This window comes from Chelmon rostratus, chromosome 19 (genome assembly GCF_017976325.1).
Source record: "Chelmon rostratus isolate fCheRos1 chromosome 19, fCheRos1.pri, whole genome shotgun sequence".
Taxonomy (NCBI): Eukaryota; Metazoa; Chordata; class Actinopteri; order Chaetodontiformes; family Chaetodontidae; genus Chelmon; species Chelmon rostratus.
Window position 1 is genome coordinate 16,164,600 of NC_055676.1, and position 18,902 is coordinate 16,183,501.

The following is an 18,902-nucleotide window of genomic DNA, read 5'->3' on the forward strand; positions in this document are numbered from 1 at the left end:
TCGAGTATTCAATTTATAGCCCTTGTTTATGGCTGTCTGGAAATTAATTTCATGGAATAATGGAGGACAACACACAGAATCGGAACTGTGACTATGAGATTTCAGTGTTCATTGTCAGTTATGGTGAGTGAGACAAGAAGTCACACCGATTGTAACGTCTTTTTGGCCCCAGACATGTTTAGCTGTTCACACCAGCTGAAAAATTCTCCCAGCACCGGGCCTTGACCCTCATTGTGCACAAGGATCCACAAACTGAAAAAACATACCTGTCTTTATACTGAGTCTAACAGTCCACACAAGACTGAACGAGCAATCTTGTGTGTTTTTAGTTAACTTCTAGACGCCCCAAACACGATTTTAACAGGGCTGCTTCCTTGCCACGTGAGCAAAATGAGTATGGTATGTCCTGTGTCACTGTTGAAATATCTTTTTTAAATAGAAATCACCAGAAAATAAAGGGATCGGTGCATACAGTTGGATTAGATCGCTGTTGACTGCTGCTGGTAGAAATGTACTGTATTCTTAAATTATAGGAGAGCCGAATAGAATCAAATCTATAAACTGAGTGATATTGATTTCATTTCGCGGTGTAGAGGGCAGCAAAACGCGATTTTAGCTTCAAAACTACCGAAACGATGAAGAAAAGAGGACCAATTCTCGCGAGATGTGCCGGCGCTAGACATGGCTAATGGTCCCAACAATTGGTTGTTGAAGTAACTTATTAGCTTATATAGAAGCTGTTCGTCAAAAGGTTATTGTGTATATTTAAATGTGTCACTAAAAAACAATACATTATTGTTGTCATCGCTGGATAAGTCTGCGTCTTTTAAGAAATGGAATAGAGATACTGCCTGGTCGCTAGCATGCTACAGTTAGCTACATGCTAAGGATACCATCTGCTGGGACAACGTGAACAACACTTTACTGAGTATTTATTCTCGAGTCAAGTTTCTCTTCTCAGTTAGCTAACAATGAAGTGTCACTACGAAATCTTGGGTGTGAAACGAGACGCAGGAGACGATGATTTGAAGAAAGCTTATCGTAAATTAGCATTGAAGTGGCATCCAGGTAAGTTGTGGTTCAAATGTGAGTTATGGACTAGGAAGGATGGGAGATGGGGTCAATATCGCAGTGGACTAATACTTATTTTAAAGTGAAATTTCTGAATTCACTTCTGTATATGTTATTTTTACTGTAGAGGACTTGTTAACGTTGGTCAAGTGAATTGGAGCCTTTGAATGGTGTGACTCCACTATGTTGTTCTACAGTAGAAACTTCTACTGTGAAGTGAGTAACTAAACCTGTCAGATAAGTGTAAAGTTTATGTGGTAAAAGTATAATATTTGCATCTGAAATGTAGTGGAGGTGCTTTTATTTTAAGTGAAACTAACTAAAAGAAAGCTCCTACTTTTGATGTTATGATACATAGTATTTATTAGCTTAACTTGTCTTTCTCCCTTGATGCTATGCTGTTAACTTGAACATTATGTAATTGTCAATAAAGCTTTCAGTCAAGTTTTTTGACTTCAACAACAGTTGTGGTTTCCCTCTGAAATTTCCAGATAAAAATTTGGACAATGCAGAGGAGGCAGCAGAACAGTTCAAGCTGATTCAGGCAGCTTATGATGTATTGAGTGACCCACAGGAGAGAGCTTGGTGAGATTTATCTCAACATGTGCTAAAAGTTCTTCCAGACTCACATTATCTTTACTGTTTTATGTACAAGCAGTTAAGGTTCAGTATGTCTTAGCCTGACGCCTCTGTCTCCTTCTGTGTTGCAGGTATGACAATCACAGGGAGGCTCTGCTGAAAGGAGGACTGAGTGGAGACTATGAAGATGACAGCATTGACCTGCTGCAGTACTTCACTGTCACCTGCTACTCTGGCTATGGAGATGATGAGAAGGTTAGTGCTTTGAGGTCACGTGTGTGAGGTTCATATTGTTCAGTAGTTGCAAACAGTCACATCAAACCTTCAGCAAGGTATTCAGACAAAGAAAACTCCAATACAAACAGGATCTCAATCTGCCAAAGAGACTCTTTTCCAACATTGCCCAGAGTCTTTATTCAGTTATGTTCAGATAATTCAGTTATGTCTGAAAGAGGGGCGCAAAAGAAAAACTGTTTTTATTATTATTATTTAACTGTTTTTTATTTTTGGTAGGCATACCCCCATATGAAATACTGAAATAGTTACCTAAACATTAAGCCATATAGACGTATCCACAGTAAGCACAGAGATAATTAAAACTGACCCACAAGTGACCTAGAAATGGAACCATAAACTCAAAACACATTCCACACAACTTGATTGTATGTGTCCTGATTTTAAAAAGTCAAAGCAATCCGGGACTTGTGGCACCACACAACTAAATAACAGGTCAGACTGTCCGTCCTAGAGAAGTGTACAAGTAAGGGGAAAGTGAAGTGAGATTATCAGAGGGCTGATAGAAGGCAATGACAACATTTACATCAGCCCTACATCAGGGCAAGCTTGAAATTATGACCCAAAACATCCAGTCTCCTTTGCAGTCTGCAAGAACACGCGGACGGTTTACCAATATGTTTTTTTTTTTTAAGTACCAATATTACACCTTTTATCATAGCCAGAACCTCTGAAAATATAAATTATAGTCAGATTTTCATTCTGATTGGCCTTGAATGAATCATGGGAGACAAACCCACATGGAAGCATCAGGAATAATGGCAACTGGGACACCTTGAATGACTTGTCCCCCCTGATATTAGTAGCGCTCGTGGCCACTTGGAAAAATATTCTTTATACTGTATAAGTTGCTCTTTTTTTCAATTTTTGCAAAATTATCAAAGAAATTCAACTGCATTTTTTGTTTTTGATGATTTATTGTATTATAACTGCCTTATACCGCACAGAAGACATTTTTGAGTTCACCATACTTCTCTCACTATTGTAGTGAAAGCAAGCCCACTGAGTAAAAATACACCAAGACTTAAAAATGGCCACAGACTGCTTGCGTTCAGGGGGTTGAAGCTGAGCAGCTTCATCCCTCAGAATTGCGGGCACAGGAATTCTATGTGCATCTCAGAACAGTGATTTTATCATTTATTTTTCCCAGTTGTTTATTATCCACTCTCTCTCCATAGGGCTTTTACACAGTCTACATGAATCTCTTTGAGTCCATTGTTAAGGAGGAGATGGAGCAAAGCAGGGTTGATGATGAGGAAGAGGAGGAGGAGTTTCCTCCCTTTGGAGACTCTCAGAGTGACTATGACACTGTAAGCTATTCCCACACTTAAAGCACATGTCACAAGATTGTTCCTCTGTTTGATGATGTAGAAGTTCTTTATACAATTATAATAAACAGGAAGCAAGTCTTCTTTTTTTCTGTGCTACTGTGTCTGACTCAAAACAAAAAAACTAGAATATTACTTGTGAACCAGTAAAGATTTTTAGTTGGCTGGTGTACTGAATCAGTCTCTATTTCCATGTAACAGGTAGTGCACGTGTTTTACGGCTACTGGCAGAGCTTCTGCACTCGTAAAAACTTTGCCTGGAAAGAGGAGTATGACACAAGGCAGGCCTCCAACCGCTGGGAGAAAAGGGCCATGGAGAAGGAGAACAAGAAGACCAGAGAGAAGGCTCGAAAGGAGCGCAACGAGCTTGTGCGACAGCTAGTTGCTTTTGTCCGTAAGCGTGACCGCCGTGTGCAGGCCCACAGGAAGCTGGTGGAGGAGCAGAACGCTGAGAAGATCAAGAAGGTGGAGGAGCTGAGGCGGAAGCAGAAGCTCAGCCAGGCCAAGTAAGTAGTGGACGGATAGTTGGGTAAATGTGACATTTATTTTCCTCTGTTTCCTCCTACTAATCATAATACTACACTGTACTTCCATCCCAGACTGGCAGAGGAGTACAAGGAGCAGAGCTGGGCAGCCATGTCTGAGCTTGAGAAGGAGCTGCAGCAGATTGAGGCTCAGTACGGAGAGGAGTTTGGAGATGCATCAGAGAGTGGGGAGGAGGAGAACAGCGAAGAGGGAGGAGGTCAGTGAGATTTTGTTTGAGGTTTAAGCTTCACTAAGGACAGCAGCTACATGCGTCAGCTCCTGCAGCTACAACATAACTGAACTGAAAAATGTAACAACACATTGGGCCTGCAGAGAAACCAAATAGGAACCACAGGAATTGTGCTTGGATCATTATGGGCTGCTTGTGTTTTTTTCTGTGTTTACTGTAGTTTATATCTAAGTTTATACTTAAATTTTGAGGTAGTTACTTTCAAAGGCAGCTGGTAGTACTCAGCACGCACTGTCAGGCCAGCCAAAGATTTTAATTGACAAGCGTTTTTTAAATAGAAGTTGATCGTCAGTGGAATGCAAAGCACTTGTCATGTTCTTATGTGTGCAGTTTTTTTTTCAGTGCAAAAATATTCATTCACAGATGCAGAGCAGCCCGATGGAGACGAACTGACAATTGACTATTACGATGATCTGTACTGCCCAGCCTGTGACAAATCCTTCAAATCAGATAAAGCGTGAGTAAGCTCACACCAGCTCCACCCACCTGCTGTCCTCTGAACATACATGCTAATTCACCTCACTCAGCTACGACTTATCGTAGCAGCGTTTTCTCAGATCAGTGTCCAGATGCAGTGATGCAGATGCAGAGGTGACGACCTGAAATCACTTAACTGTTAACTTTGTTTGGATAATGTGATGTGACTGGCTCTATGGCCTCATGTGTAGTGTCTAAGTGAAGACAGCGTGTTGCTCACTGGAAATTATTCACTGGACTCAGGCAAGTCAATATAGAGATATTTTCCATTTCACTAAAAAATACACTACCTTTAATTAAATTCTTTCAAAGTCCTAACTACATTTATCATTTGAGTTGGACCGACATGGATGTAAACTGCAACGTGACTGGTTGATGGAGGCGTACAACCACAAGGCAGTAATTTAAAATGTATTAGTCAAATAACTGTTTTAAATAAATTGCTTCTTTACTTTGCTCTGTACAGTATGAAAAACCACGAAAAATCCAAAAAGCACCGGGAGATGGTGGCGTTGCTGCGGCAACAGCTGGAGGAAGAAGAGGATTCACTTGGTTTGAACCAAAATAAGCAGGAACAGGAGGGGGAGGAAGAGGAAGAAGAGGATGAGGAGGAGGAGGAGGAGGAGGACAAGCCAAGGCAAAAGTATGTTGCTTGATGTGATAATAGAAAAAAAAAAAACTTCATCTGGTTGTCAGGGTCGTTACAGCCTGGTGACACTTTGGAATTAAAATAATTTCACCTACTCCCACACAGGCTCTCCAAAAAGCAGAAGAGGAAAAAGAAACAGCAGAAAGTAGCACATGTGAGTAATATCTTCTCTTTCTCTCAGTGACTCTGCCTGGTTTAGTGTGCTCTTAAAGCAAGCTTCCCTATTCATGCTGTCCTCCCCCACAGCAGAGTGCTCCAGAGGAGGAGGAGGAGAAACCAACGCCGACCACCTGCAAGGAAGATGCCCCTGAGAAGTCAGCGGACGCCACAGAGCCGGAGAAGCAGGATGATGTCCCTCAAACAGAAGTCAAGAGGTCAGCCCAGTGGTTTTTGTGAAGCCACTAATTAAGCTTTATTGGACTAGACTGAAGTCCCCGCTGCCTTTTTTATGCTATTCATTCTACTCAAAGGGGACCGAGAATGGGGTCCACAGGAGTACTGAATGTTTAAATCTGTATTGATTCATTATTGTGGCAGCAGAAGAAGCAGCCATGTTTCTGGCTGCCTGATGGATATAATGGAATGGAATTATCGGAAGTCGATAGTGCTGAGTCGGTATTCCCGACTTCCAATCTGAATGTGTGTAGCCTGCAGCAAGCTGATGTAGCTGATGTTTGTGTGGGAAGTCTCTAAACTTCAAATGCATGTTAGCAAACTTTGAATTAGAGGGGAGGACATGAAGTGGCATTATTTTACAACAAACGGTACATGAAGTAAAACTGATGAAAATGTAATTCTGGTTCGGTTTGGTTCCTGTTCCATCCTCATTTTATCCAAGATTTCAAAATCCTGAGGACTTGACATCACAAGAAAATCTTTCAGGGACGGTTGTGAAGGACCAGCAGGCCTTCATTCTGTGTGAGAAATAGGCGATGCACCACGGTTAAATCCTGAATTTAATTAGGCAGGATAACATGAGTGATTTGAGAGTTTTACGATGTAACGGTAGTTTTCTTGCAGTTTAGAATCTGATTTTATTTATCTGTCATCTAAATGTTGCTTCAGCAGCTCTGGGAAGCCAAAGGGAAAGAAGGGAGGAGGAAAAGACAAACCAAAGAATGTCAAGTCAAACACGGGAGGAGGACAGATTCCTGAGGTTTGTGCAGTAAGACATTTGTGGAACTGATTTGTATTTACCTGTATTCATTTAAGAATTGCCATTATTCTAAATCTCCTGTACCTACAGTATACTTGCTTTCACACGTCAGTTTAACAGCATCAGTTTTTAGTTTGCTATCCCTTTGAGTTATCAGAAAGAACTTATACTGTGAGAAAATGATCCATACTTATATCACTAAATCTCTTATCCCCATTTCCACCTCCAGAAGGAAGTAAACCTCCGCTGCGTAACTTGTAACAACGAGTTCCCCACAAGAAACAAGCTGTTTGACCATCTGAAGGCCAGCGGCCACGCCTCTGCTGTCACCTCAAACGCTGCTCACGGCTCCATGAGCAAGAGCAAAAAGGACAAGAAGAAGAACAGATAACACCTTTCATCTGGGCTGATGAACCCGAAAGAGTTTGACTCAGCAGGAACACAGGAAGCAACACTCTGAAAAGTCTCTCTGCAGGAACATAAACTGTTGAAGCCTGTTGAAAGTGGCTTTAAGGGACCGGATTGGCTGAATGACAGCAGATAGTTTTTTTTATTTTTTTTTTTATTAAAATTTTCAATGAGAGAGCTCTGTATGTGTGAGAGACTCCTTTTACCACCCGAGTCTTCCAGATTGGAGTGATTGAAACGTTTTCTCTACCTTTCCCAGTAACTTATTAAATTCTCCGTGTTGATAAACCAGTGGCGATTAACCACACAGGATGTGTGAAGGATATACCTCTATCCCTATTATCAGATCCCTCACTGTTGTGGGACTCATGTCTTTTAGTTTGTCATGAAGAGCACAGTAGTGGTATTACTGCATCAAGAAAATAAAAGTGATACTGCATGTTGGTATTTCTACAACTCTGGAATGATATGCATTAAGTAACCCTGTTTAACAATAAACTGCTGTATGGTGGTCCTGTCTGTACAAAACATGCACCTGTACCTTTTTAAATGCTGTTTTATTGGCGGCAGGAAAAACAAAATGGCATCTTTAAGTTGATATGTAAAAGCTTTGCAGTAATTTTTAAATTCATAAGTATATAAAAACATAATTTAGTGGTTTATCTACACAATCACTTAATGTAAACCAAAAATGTTTTAACATTTGAAATGAAACAATCCAATCATATTTGTCTCCTGGGGTCACAATTAGCAAGCCTGAAATAATCATGATCAAAACACACCAAGTCAATATGAACAGCTGACAAAATGAGCAACGTGACAACGTGTGAAGGTGCTTGAATTGTGCTCTTAAAAAGCTGTTTGAACCCTGAGTGTTCAACTGCAGACTGACTGCAAAACAATCAGAGCAATGTTGATTCAGTAGATCTAAACAGAGCAAAATGAGTTCCAAGTCAGAAAGATACATGGACATTATTTTTCCTGATTAAAGCGTTGGTGCCTTTTTCATTTTAACATACAGATCATAGTGAATTGTTACCAAGGAGATGAAACAGTGGACAGAATGATTAAAAGTGACATATTTTAACATTTTAAAAGATATACAAAAATGCAGTCCACTGCTGATTTGTGTTTTCCAGGTCTGGTCTTCTGACCTGTTCATTTTCTGTCCATGTGGCTGTGGATGGCCTTGTCAAAAACTGCCAGGAAGAAATCTGCATCCTCCTTTGTGATGCACATGGGCGGTTGGATGCGGAAGGTCTGAAGTGGTGAGAAAAAGGAAGACAAGAGGGGAGATTATGGGAAAGCGTGCGTTTCCAGGTCAGATGCTCTCAAAGTCAAGGCAGAGGTGAAGAGACAGATTTAGAGCTGAGAACTCTAAATTCTAAAGAGGATCACAGATTTATTCATTGTTGTTTTGTGTTCTGGCATAAAGCACGCAGAAACAGACTTGGACTTGTAGCCACTCTGGACTGCAGAAACGGGTTCACCAGAAAGATGTGAGGAGGAGGCGGCATTCATAAACTCAAAGAAGTCACACAAATGCTTTACAGGAATGTTTTCAAGCTGTTTACTTCGGCTTTATCACAGTGAAGGAAGAGGACTGAAAGAACTGGTCCTCTACATCCTTCAGTTCACATGTAAACTGACAACTGTTTTCTTGCAAACTTACAATTTTATTCTCAAAGCTTTCTGTCTTTTTCTTGTCAAAACTCTATTCTGAAGTCAATTCAAATGAAGCTGATTCACAAATTTGGGCTTTACAATCATTTAGGATGAGGGAAATTATAATATTGTGACTTTTTTCTCAAAAATACAAATTTATTCTTTATTATTCTTGACATTCCGTCTTTTTTCCCACAGTTTCCTGTGAGACTGTGTTGCAGTGTTTACACAGCATGCTTATGACCCTGTGAAATAACCTGACAGAGGGACAGGCTACGTCAAGGTGAGTGCTGTTACCTGTCCGTAGACTCCTCCTTTTCCTATCAGGACTCCCATGTCCTTAATGTCCTCAAAGATCTCACTCATTGCCTCAGGAGCCAGCGGGTCCCTGCTGGCCTGTGGATGAGAGAGAAGAGGCAAAACGGGTGGATGTGTGTGGATGTGTTATATAAACTATATTCAAGTTAGTAACATTTTGAACACTATCCATCTGCCTCTGTCGAAGCAACTAACCACTTATGCAAAATGGCCCGACAGGCTACCACAGCTACAGTCTCCAGGTTTAAGAATAACTGAAGGGTTCAAACAAGGCAGCAGAAAATGATGTCTCTTCAGGGTGAATCGGTAACTCATTTCAACTGTAATTCAAAGTCCTAAAGGGTATTTTTCACATCAACAATAGAGTTGTTAGAGGAGACATTTCTCCAAGTTCGATAGATAGATAGATAGATAGATAGATAGATAGATAGATAGATAGATAGATAGATAGATAGATAGATAGATAGATAGATAGATAGATAGATACTTTATTCATGCCATGAATATGGGATATAAGGATTGGATGATCAGGGTAGTAAAGAACTCCCCTTATTTCACTGTGGGGAACACAAATTAAAAATTAATAATGTTATGACATAAATGTTAATTCAGTCATTGGTCATATTTGAAGCTAGTCTGAAGAGATGACTGCCTTAATCAGCTTGGGTCTTGCTGAGGGTCTAATTTGAATAGTAACCCTACCCTTCTTTGCTTTGGGGTTATCCTGCATTTTGATACACGTAATAACAATTTTTAAGATCCCTCTGCTTGTTACATTGAAATTTGCAGCACTGACTATTTATGCACAAACAGCTCTAGGAAAGAATGAGATAAATTACAAGCAGCTAGTATAAGTTGCGCTTCACCAGGCGTCACCAAACTGTGATTTAACCGCAGGTAAACTGTGATATATATATATATATATATATATATATATATGTTTATGGTTGTGTCTGTTCCCTTTTCAAATTCAATATCTGCCAGATTTAACTGACTGAAAAAACATGTGGGATCTTCAGTCACTATAGTACGTGTACTGCAGCTGAAATTGTTTTCCTCAGGCTTACACATGGTCACTGCTGCTCTGGCTTAAGGTTAACCAGGGCACTGCTGAACCATGCCGGCGGGGGGCACAGCACAGACACACACGAAGACAAGTGAGTGTCACTCCTGTTGCAAACTCAACAGGCCTACCTTGTCTTTGACCATTTCCACACCGATCTGCAGGCCTTTTCCACGGACATCGCCGATGATCTCGTACTTGTCTCTGAGTTTTGCCAGTTCTGTCATCATATAGGTGCCCACATTAAGACCGTTCTGCTGTATGCCGTCTTCTTTGATAGTCTGTTGAGTCAGAATCCATTATTGCTTTAGGTCCAACTGAATTTAATCATTCTTTTGTCATCAAAAACAATGAGAATCAGCAGTAATCATAATCAGTGTTTTTTATGAACTTATTGTCAATAGTTTTTTATTGTTAAGGCCTCATCACACCACAAAATGGTGATGTAGTGACTATGCTGGGGCTACTTAGTGAAGTACTGTAGCTCGTGAGCTAATCTCTGACTCACTAGCCAGCCAGGCTAGCAGTCAGCTATTCAGTTTTCGCTCTACTGTTCTGTTTATTCCATCGTGGCATTTTGTTCACCACCATTTCATTCAGTGAAGTTATTAAAGAGAGAAAAAAACTCTCTGAGGTAATGATCAAGTTTACTGCTTGTTAGCCTACCTCAGATACCAGTGGCACAGTAAGTTCACGCAGTTTATTCAAAAGACATATTTGTACCATTGACTCCTGTCTCATAAAACCATATGCTTTATTGCGAAACAGTTCATGCTGGTGGTGCAACCCTGCTAATAAGCTATGATTGTTTCCTCCATCTTGGACTCTTTCTTTCCCCTCAAAGGCCAGCACTAGTGTCAAGGTGGCTTGTTATTGGACATCAAATTCTCACCTCAAAATACAGCAAAGTTTTACGTCGATGAGGGATTTTTTAGAGAAGCTGGCAGGCTAAGCCCCAGTCACGGGCAGACACTGTTTTGTTAGCAGTGGAATTGAGAGTAAGCACCACACCAGCATCAAAATGGACCAAAGTATTATTTGCAGGTTCATTTATGCTGTTAGTATGCTACAACTGACTAGCTAGTTAGCTAGCTAGCCTGCACACTGACATTTGCGGTGCACTAATTCTCCCTGGTGAATGTGAATGTTCGGAGCAGGACAAGGTACATGCTAGGTCACATGTTTGGTTTTTTTTAAGTAAGATGCCAAGCGGGCATAAGCAGGAAAGCTAATGTGGTTTATTTTAAGTCTGTGGTTCTTGCGTAGCTGGCTGCTGTCTGGCTATTTGTCAGTGTCATCATCTGCCTGACAACATGACATTACTGCTCTGTGCAAATATGGATCAGAATAAAATTATTTCACGGGCTTTGTGGAAACAAGTTTATGCAGAAAGATACACAGCAGTTATGTGTGCTGTAAATCCAACTGTCCTGTGCTAATGAACAGGACTGATGTAGAAAAAAAAGATTAATCCTTACATCAAGCACTGATGAAGCAATGGCAGAAGCAATCGGACTTCCTCCGAAGGTGTTGAAGTGCAAGGCCTTACCAAAAGAGGCCGCGATTTCTGTAAAAGACATGAATAAACAAACCAATGTACTGCACATTCAATTGATATTCACCATGATTACTCTGTTACAAAGACATCCTGAAACTAACTGAGGTATAAATGTTACAAGAAATTTAAAATATTTTAGGATACACAGAAAACATTTGTACTTCTCATCTCTACTTGTGTTTCTTGACTGTTTTATAGTAGAAATAAAGACAACAATGCATGTCTCACAGTATTATCTTACCTGGTGTTGTCACAACAGCTCCTATTGGGAATCCATTACCAATGCCCTTTGCCATTGTAACCACATCAGGAATAACACCGTAGCCTTGGAAACCCCAGAAGTGGGTTCCCGTCCGCCCAAATCCAGTCTGGACCTGTCAGGTGCAAAATACACTCAGTTATTTCCGGTTTTCTAATTCCATGATATATGATTAGTGCTAAAAAGATGGAAGCAGATGATTAAACATTATTAGTAGCCATCTACCAAGCGTCAGTCGAATGAAGTGTGAGTTGACAAAGCAATTAAGCTAGTCTTAGTTTGGTGGAAGAGAGAAACTTGAATTCAGAAGGTGCAGTTTTTTCTGTTTAATAACTAAAATAATTTTAAGAATATTTGCTTTCTTGACTAAAAAAAAGCTAAGAATTATAGCAAACTCACCACTTGTGGGCGGGGCGGTGGTCGGAGGAGGAGACACCTACCTGCGTGAATATATCGGCAATCGCAGGTTGTTGGGCTAACAGTGGCTGGTTAGAAAATCTGAACATACCGCTCAAGCCTATATATACTCATATACACACACAGTATATATATACTGTATGTATACACACACAGATATATATACACAGTGTGTGTGTATGTGTGTATATATATATATAAACATGCCTTTTTTATTGTTTAGATTCTAATTTAAATGTTTTGATATCTGTATTTTCTGTGTGTGTAGCATGGAGGGGGCTATAGGTGCATTTCCTTGTGCAGTCCTGTATTGTTCAATGGCAATAAAACCTTGAACCTTGAATTTTGAACCTATTCTACTAAACCTATTCTACTAAAAGCAAACAGGCTGTGCCAAGTAGCTTGCTATCACCAATTTCCATCACGTACTCACATTGACTTTTACCTCATAATCCTATCATAGAATAATTGAGGCCGATACTGCCTGACCTTATCCTTGTCACGTAGTGTATCTAACCTCATCAGCAATGCAGATCCCTCCTCTCTCTCTCACAAGTTTGTAGGCGTCCTTGAAGTAGTTTTTAGGATACTGCACTGCTCCTCCCATTCCCTTTAGAGAACAAGGCACACACAAAGTACACTTAATTGACACAAGCACTCATATTGAACATGAGAAAATAATATTCATGGATGGCATGATAACAAGGACTCATTAATGCTCTGACTTTGATTTCAGTGCAAATTACTCAATAAATTCATATTTTCATCACATCCAGTCATGCAGTCAGTCAAGTTAAGCAAATACTCCCCAGCAGCATATTGTACCTGAATTGGTTCTCCAAAGAAACCAGCAATTCTACTTGGGACACTCGTAGCAAATATCTCTTTCAGCTGTCCAATATATTTTTCATTTGCCATGCAATGACCTGTGGGATCAAAGAAAATGATTCTGGAGACAGTAATAATACAAAAATCAGTTTGTATAAATGCAGTGTTTCCAAAATAATGCTCATCACTTTTCAACAGCTTAGGGTTGAATAATTATTCAACAAATTATTTAATGTCTTCCCATATACTACAACACAATTCTACTGACAAATGTGTCATATCACGATACCATGATTCACAGATGTAATGTTCAAATTAATGACAAGTTAAATCTTTTAAATTAAGTAAAATCTTACTAAAATCTGTTGCACATGAGATTTTAAATACTTAAGAACAGATACTTTCTGAAAGAACTGTGGGATTAAGTTCAAATAAAACATTTTGACTTCATGGGATGAAGACAAATCCAAGTTCCTCTGATTTAAAATATGTTTGTATTTTGTATTTTCCAAATAGTGGTAACATTATGATCATTACCGTGACAGACATTTTGTTCTTATGGCCCACCACTACAACAATCTAATTTGACTGAACCTGATGTACCTTCCAGTATATGAGACTACAATACTGATATCATATCATAGCATATTTTTTATATAGTAAGTATACAACATACTAACCATTTCCAGGTGGACTCAAGTTGAGACACAGGAATATGATACAGCTAATATTCCTGAAACTTGTATAACATTACAAGAGGAAAACAATCAAAAGAAAAGTTTATATGGGAATTATTTAGTCTGATTTTCAGGATTAAAACATACCTGTTGCACCCTCATGACTTTCAGGGCAAAGTTGAAAAATGGTAACTAAACAGCGGACAGTTTGCCTATTTATGAGACCAGTAAGAGAGATAACTTAAGTGCTGAGCCATGGGTGCATGTGTTTGTGTACCTTGGGCACAGCTACATTCTCTGATGGTCTGCACAGGAGAGTCCCTGCAGTGGCTTCCTCCCCACGGGCCTCTGAACACATCGGGACACATGGTCTGTTTATTGGACAGAAACCAAGTCAGCTGGATCAACCTGACAGCAACAGTCACTTATAAGTAATATAGCATCTATTCAGCAGCATAAGTGGAGCTGAAGCACAAGGTGCATTTACATCAGCTCTTAGAGAGTTTGTAAGATGCTGATATTGAGAAATTTGCCTTCCACTCATTTGTACCTATAAACTACTCTTTAACAAGAAATCTTTTAACTGGACTGGACCACAGTTCCTCAGGGGTCCATTCTTGGACCTCTTCTATTCAATATCTACATGGTCTCCTTTGCTCATTTTATAGAATATCAGAACATCTCTTACCCATTTTATGTAGATGACACACAAGTCTAAATAACAGTGTCACAGCACGACCGCAGTCCCTTACATTTGCTGAATAAATGCATTGGACAAACCAATAAGTGGATGAGATTAAAAGTCACACAATTACAATATCAGCCAACTACCACCTTTAAAACATGCAAGAATTAAAGGATTTCCGCCTAAACAAGATACAGAAAAACTTGTTGATGTGTTTATTTTCAGCAGGCTAGACTTGAGTCATGGTGTCTTCACAGGTCTAGGTAAAAAATCAGACAGCTGCAGCTCTAGTCCTCACTAACAGGAGAGTGTTAGGAGCATACATATTACACCAGTCCTTAAATCTGCACTGTGTAAAATTTAAATCAGGGTTTAAAACATTATTATTCACCGCAGCTTTTCAGTAAATTAGATACATAACTTGTTTTTTATCTGCAACTAGTTATTTGCTTACTTTTGCTTCTATTGTTTCTTAAATGCAATTTGTTTTGTTTTCTTGACATCTTGTTTTTAAAGTATTTTTATGCTCCTGTAAATCACTGTGAATTGCGTTGTGTCTGAATGGTGGTCTACCAATAAACTTGCCTTGTTTTATGTTGTCTATTGCTGCATAGGGCACTGCAGTAAGTTAAAGTATACATACATGTGTGCAGCCTGAACTAGTGGCAATGGGGTATTTATATGGTGAGTTGGAAGTAAGACCCATGGTCTGTTGGCTGCCACCGTGGTACGACCCTCTGGAAGATTAAAAGAAAAGGTTTAGACGCATTTAAAGCCAGCATTGTTAAAAGCATTTCTTCATTTTCATGGAATAATGAAGCACGTAAGGATAAGACTTGTACGTCAAAGTGATGATGTCAAAGTTGCCGGTGTGAAGTCGAGCCATCAGCATAGCCAGGTCATTGGCTTCTGTGCCGCTGTTGGTCAGATATACCACCTGTACAGGGAAACACAGACCAGCAATCATCTTTAATCTAGCCTTCATATTTATCCAGGCTCCTGTTCTCACTGGATCAAATCCACCACGGTACCTTAAGAGGATCTGGTAAGGAGGAGGCCAGTTTCTCACAATACTCATGGAGAGATGGATGGACGTAGATGTTTGTAGTATGCCACAGTTTCCTTAATTGCCTCTCTGCAGCTGCTGTCACCTTCCTGTAGCCATAGATGTCAGGGTTGGAGCAACAATGAACATTATTGACTTCCACCTGTATATCAGAATGAAACATCACTGTGCAATATTAAAAGAAAAAAGGACCATACGGGTGGCAGTGGCCCACAATGACAGTCGCCACACCAGCAAATAGATCCAGATATCGCCTCCCATCGACATCCCATAGCCACTGCATGTATCCCTGGTGGATGAACACTGGTTTCTTATAGTAGGTAATCTTCATGGTCATTGGGTTGCAATTCTGCCTGCGGATCTCCATGATCCGCTCTTTGGACATACCCTGGACAGAAATAATACATGGGAGAATAACAAGATGACTGGTGAAGATCTCTGGCCCACACACACTAAACAATATTAAAACACAAAGTAAGTTGTACTTTGATCAAGTACTTTTATGCCTTTACTTGAGTAGGTTTGTCAAATGACAACTTTTACTTTTACTTGAGCTTTTTTATGGGAGTTCTTGTACTTTTTCTTGAGTAAAGATTTTAAGTACTCTACCCACCACTGGTAATACCACCCTCGGCAGTAATAATGTGGTTTCATTTCTTTTTATGATGGTAGAACGTGACACAAAACATTGCTCTACAGTACCAAAAGCTCAATATGGCACTTTTAATTACTATCAACATATTGAAGTGTGTGTAATCTTCTATTGCTGATCATTTCAATTTCTCTCCTTAAATTTAGGGTAGTGTTACATGTAGAAGCTACCAGATGGGTTAGGGTTAGGGATGAGATGAGGTTGATCATTTTAGTGCGCCTCCTTTTTATGATATAATAACAAATCAGATTTTTTACTGAAGCCATTAGATCCAGGTCATTCTGTAAGTCATTACATAATCCATAGCTCAGCAGTGCAAGATAGTAACATGATGCAATATATCACTCTGACCTTGTACTCCTCCTGTTTGTAATTGCATTTGGGCATCTCTGGGAGGTCTGCGGGGGGGTATTTGAAGGCTGATTTCTGACATGCTGCACCTGTGAAATGGTTTCAATGGAAATTCAGAAAGAAAGGTTAAGCCTTAGCCTGTAGCAGCCATTTCCTTACAGTCTCCACCCTTCCAGGGTGGGAATGCATGTGAAGAGTGAAGTGACATCGTAAGATCAGGGTCTCATCTGAGTCCAGGACTTCAGGACTCCTGTGGCGCTACTCCTGAAAACCCATGCACATGGATCAATATTTGCACTTTGATTCTCACCATCCCACTGGAGCACAAGCTGGGGGTTATCAGAACCCTACAACATCTTGCTCAGAACCTGCCCACAAGGACAGATGGCAAGGAGAAGAAGCAGAAACACTGGGAAGCACTTAGAATGTGTGCTTGCCCAAAGTGGCAAAGAAACTCAGGAAACACCAGATCCCTGTGGACTTCAAGCCCACTAACACCCTGAGGCAGAAGCTTGTCTATCCCAAGGACAAGACACCCAGGCATAAGCAGAACAATGCAGTGGGGAATGCACAGACCTGTGAAGTGGAGAAACAAAACAACCCCTTCACAAGTGCATTACACAACACAGAGAGAGCGCCAACACCTCAGGTCAAGACTCAGCAGTTCACCTACACTTTAAGGACAAGGGACACTCATTTGAGGACAGCAGCGTCTGTATTTTGGCCAGGGAAGACCAATGGCTTCAAAGAGGAGTGAAAGAAGCCATCCCTGTCAATCTGGAATGACCATCACTGAAGAGAGGAGATGGTCTATGACACCACTTATCAGCCAGTTACAATGCAGTCCTGAGATCCCAGCTTAACACCAGGACTCATATGACTGTAATGACTCACATGATGGCTAGGTGGGTCAGTGACTCACCCATTCATACCAGGACTCACCCATTAATACCCACTGACCCATTAATATCACTCATGTGACCCTAACGACTTACATGATGTGGGTGGATCAAATGCCTGGGATTCCCCACCAGCCACTTAAAAATAAAGAAGCCCCCTGGATGAGAGGCAAAGCATCTTCTAGAACCTCAAGCAAGTCCAGTTGCCTTTGGAAAGCACTTAGTGGGTTCAGTAGATTGTATTCAGTTATTAAAGAACTCCATGAGTGGATCAAAGCCTTAAACTGACATTTCTGTGACATTTGTGGCTTTTTTGTGGCAATATCTCTATGCATTTTCCCAGAGGTCTTGCTCTAGATGTGGGCAGCAATTCAGCGATCTGGAACCAGACTATTTGTTATCTAGAGAGAAATACAAAATCTGATGTGAAATTCATTTCATCATGGTTCTACCCTGTTGATTTTATTCCATTCGGAATTATCTGGTCAATATTTAATCAGATTATAACCTGGTTGATGGTTTAACTGCATTAACTTCACATTGCGCAACACAGGAAAAGTGTACTTCCTGTTTTTCCCGCTCTACTGATGGCTGGAAAATGTCAGTTAGAACTGGTCACTGGCAGACAGCTTTTTTAATGATTGTTAATGATGACATTTCGTTTGAGCACAGAAAAACACAGATTGTGCACAAGTTTAAACAACATGTTCTTAACTCTCACTGTGCACCCTCCATTTTGTAAAATTTGATACTATGACAAAGTATTTTACTGCCATGTGTGCAGAATTACATCTTCCCAGCATGTTCTGCTGTCATTTAATTTGATGCCTTTGCCTTAATTTTATGTCACAGTATCAAGACTTGTTTGTGTAATGTACCTGAGACTGAGTCTGTTTTGAATAGCAGTAAATATATTACCTAGTATGGTGCACATAAGAATTGAATTATAATAATAATATAATGATCATTACAATTTTTATGCAGCACTTTTAACAAGGTTATAAAGTGCATTATGGGAAAAATAGTATAAAAAACAAAACAAAAAAGAAATATAGAAAACACCAGAGGATAAAATTAAAAAATAAATAATTCTACAGCAGCATGTAATAACACAATTAACTAAGGTTTATGCCTGAGGTTTACACACACAGATTATTATGGCCCCACAATTATATCAGCCAATTAATTTATGAGCCAACAAGCTGATAAAATTCAGCTGAAAAATAACTTGAATCTCTACACTTACTATGATAAAAACACAAAGGCTACATAATGTAAACCACCTGCTGTACAGACTGCGTAAGCATCAGCAACAGACCATGATCAACAAATTCTGTGTTTTGTTAATCTCCATGGTAACTCACCACTTCCCAGGTGAAATTTGGCCAAACCAGGTGAACAGCAGAACTGTCCCATGAGACCCGCATAGCGGCCACTTAGACAGGAACCAACTTTATACATGTTGAGCAGGTGCAGTACAGATGCCACTCAGCTACTCCCTTCACCTTTTCTTTTTCTACAAAGTCACAAGGATGGGTGGACAGTGCTCAGCCAATGGTACCCTGATCCTACCAAACTACAATGATTTCTCTGCAACGTCACTTGGATGAATATATAACTAGTGGCTCCTGGACACTATTTCCTCTGGGAGTTGTGTTTAGGAATAAGGCAAGATATGTTGGGTGGTACCGGTTCTTTCCTGTTGGAGGCCAGAGAAGAGGCTGGCC

General features: G+C 40.0%; 2 protein-coding genes across 5 annotated transcripts; one reads left to right on the plus strand and one right to left on the minus strand.

Annotated features, from left to right (window-relative positions):
* The first annotated feature begins 671 nt into the window (after window positions 1-671).
* On the plus strand, window positions 672-7,176 carry dnajc21 (DnaJ heat shock protein family (Hsp40) member C21). Of its 4 annotated transcripts, none has more exons than XM_041960231.1 (12): window positions 672-1,068; window positions 1,563-1,656; window positions 1,782-1,905; window positions 3,123-3,254; window positions 3,474-3,778; window positions 3,872-4,014; window positions 4,411-4,504; window positions 4,991-5,167; window positions 5,279-5,327; window positions 5,420-5,547; window positions 6,239-6,329; window positions 6,559-7,176. In XM_041960231.1, the coding sequence occupies exons 1-12, from the start codon at window positions 972-974 to the stop codon at window positions 6,718-6,720; spliced, it is 1,596 nt and encodes a 531-aa protein (XP_041816165.1). In that variant the 5' UTR covers window positions 672-971; the 3' UTR covers window positions 6,721-7,176. The 4 variants fall into 4 exon arrangements, with proteins under 4 accessions (XP_041816165.1, XP_041816167.1, XP_041816166.1 ...); XM_041960233.1 differs by having other exon boundaries at window positions 6,242-6,329; XM_041960232.1 differs by having other exon boundaries at window positions 5,423-5,547.
* Window positions 7,177-7,895: 719 nt separating this feature from the next.
* Window positions 7,896-18,636, minus strand: LOC121623276 (alanine--glyoxylate aminotransferase 2, mitochondrial-like). Its single transcript, XM_041960515.1, has 14 exons — window positions 18,540-18,636; window positions 16,277-16,365; window positions 15,471-15,661; window positions 15,239-15,362; window positions 15,050-15,144; window positions 14,851-14,944; window positions 13,800-13,893; window positions 12,843-12,943; window positions 12,535-12,627; window positions 11,583-11,715; window positions 11,262-11,350; window positions 9,915-10,064; window positions 8,700-8,798; window positions 7,896-7,997 (listed from the first exon to the last, which is right to left on the minus strand). The coding sequence occupies exons 1-14, from the start codon at window positions 18,634-18,636 to the stop codon at window positions 7,896-7,898; spliced, it is 1,551 nt and encodes a 516-aa protein (XP_041816449.1).
* Between the last annotated feature and the right edge of the window lie 266 nt (window positions 18,637-18,902).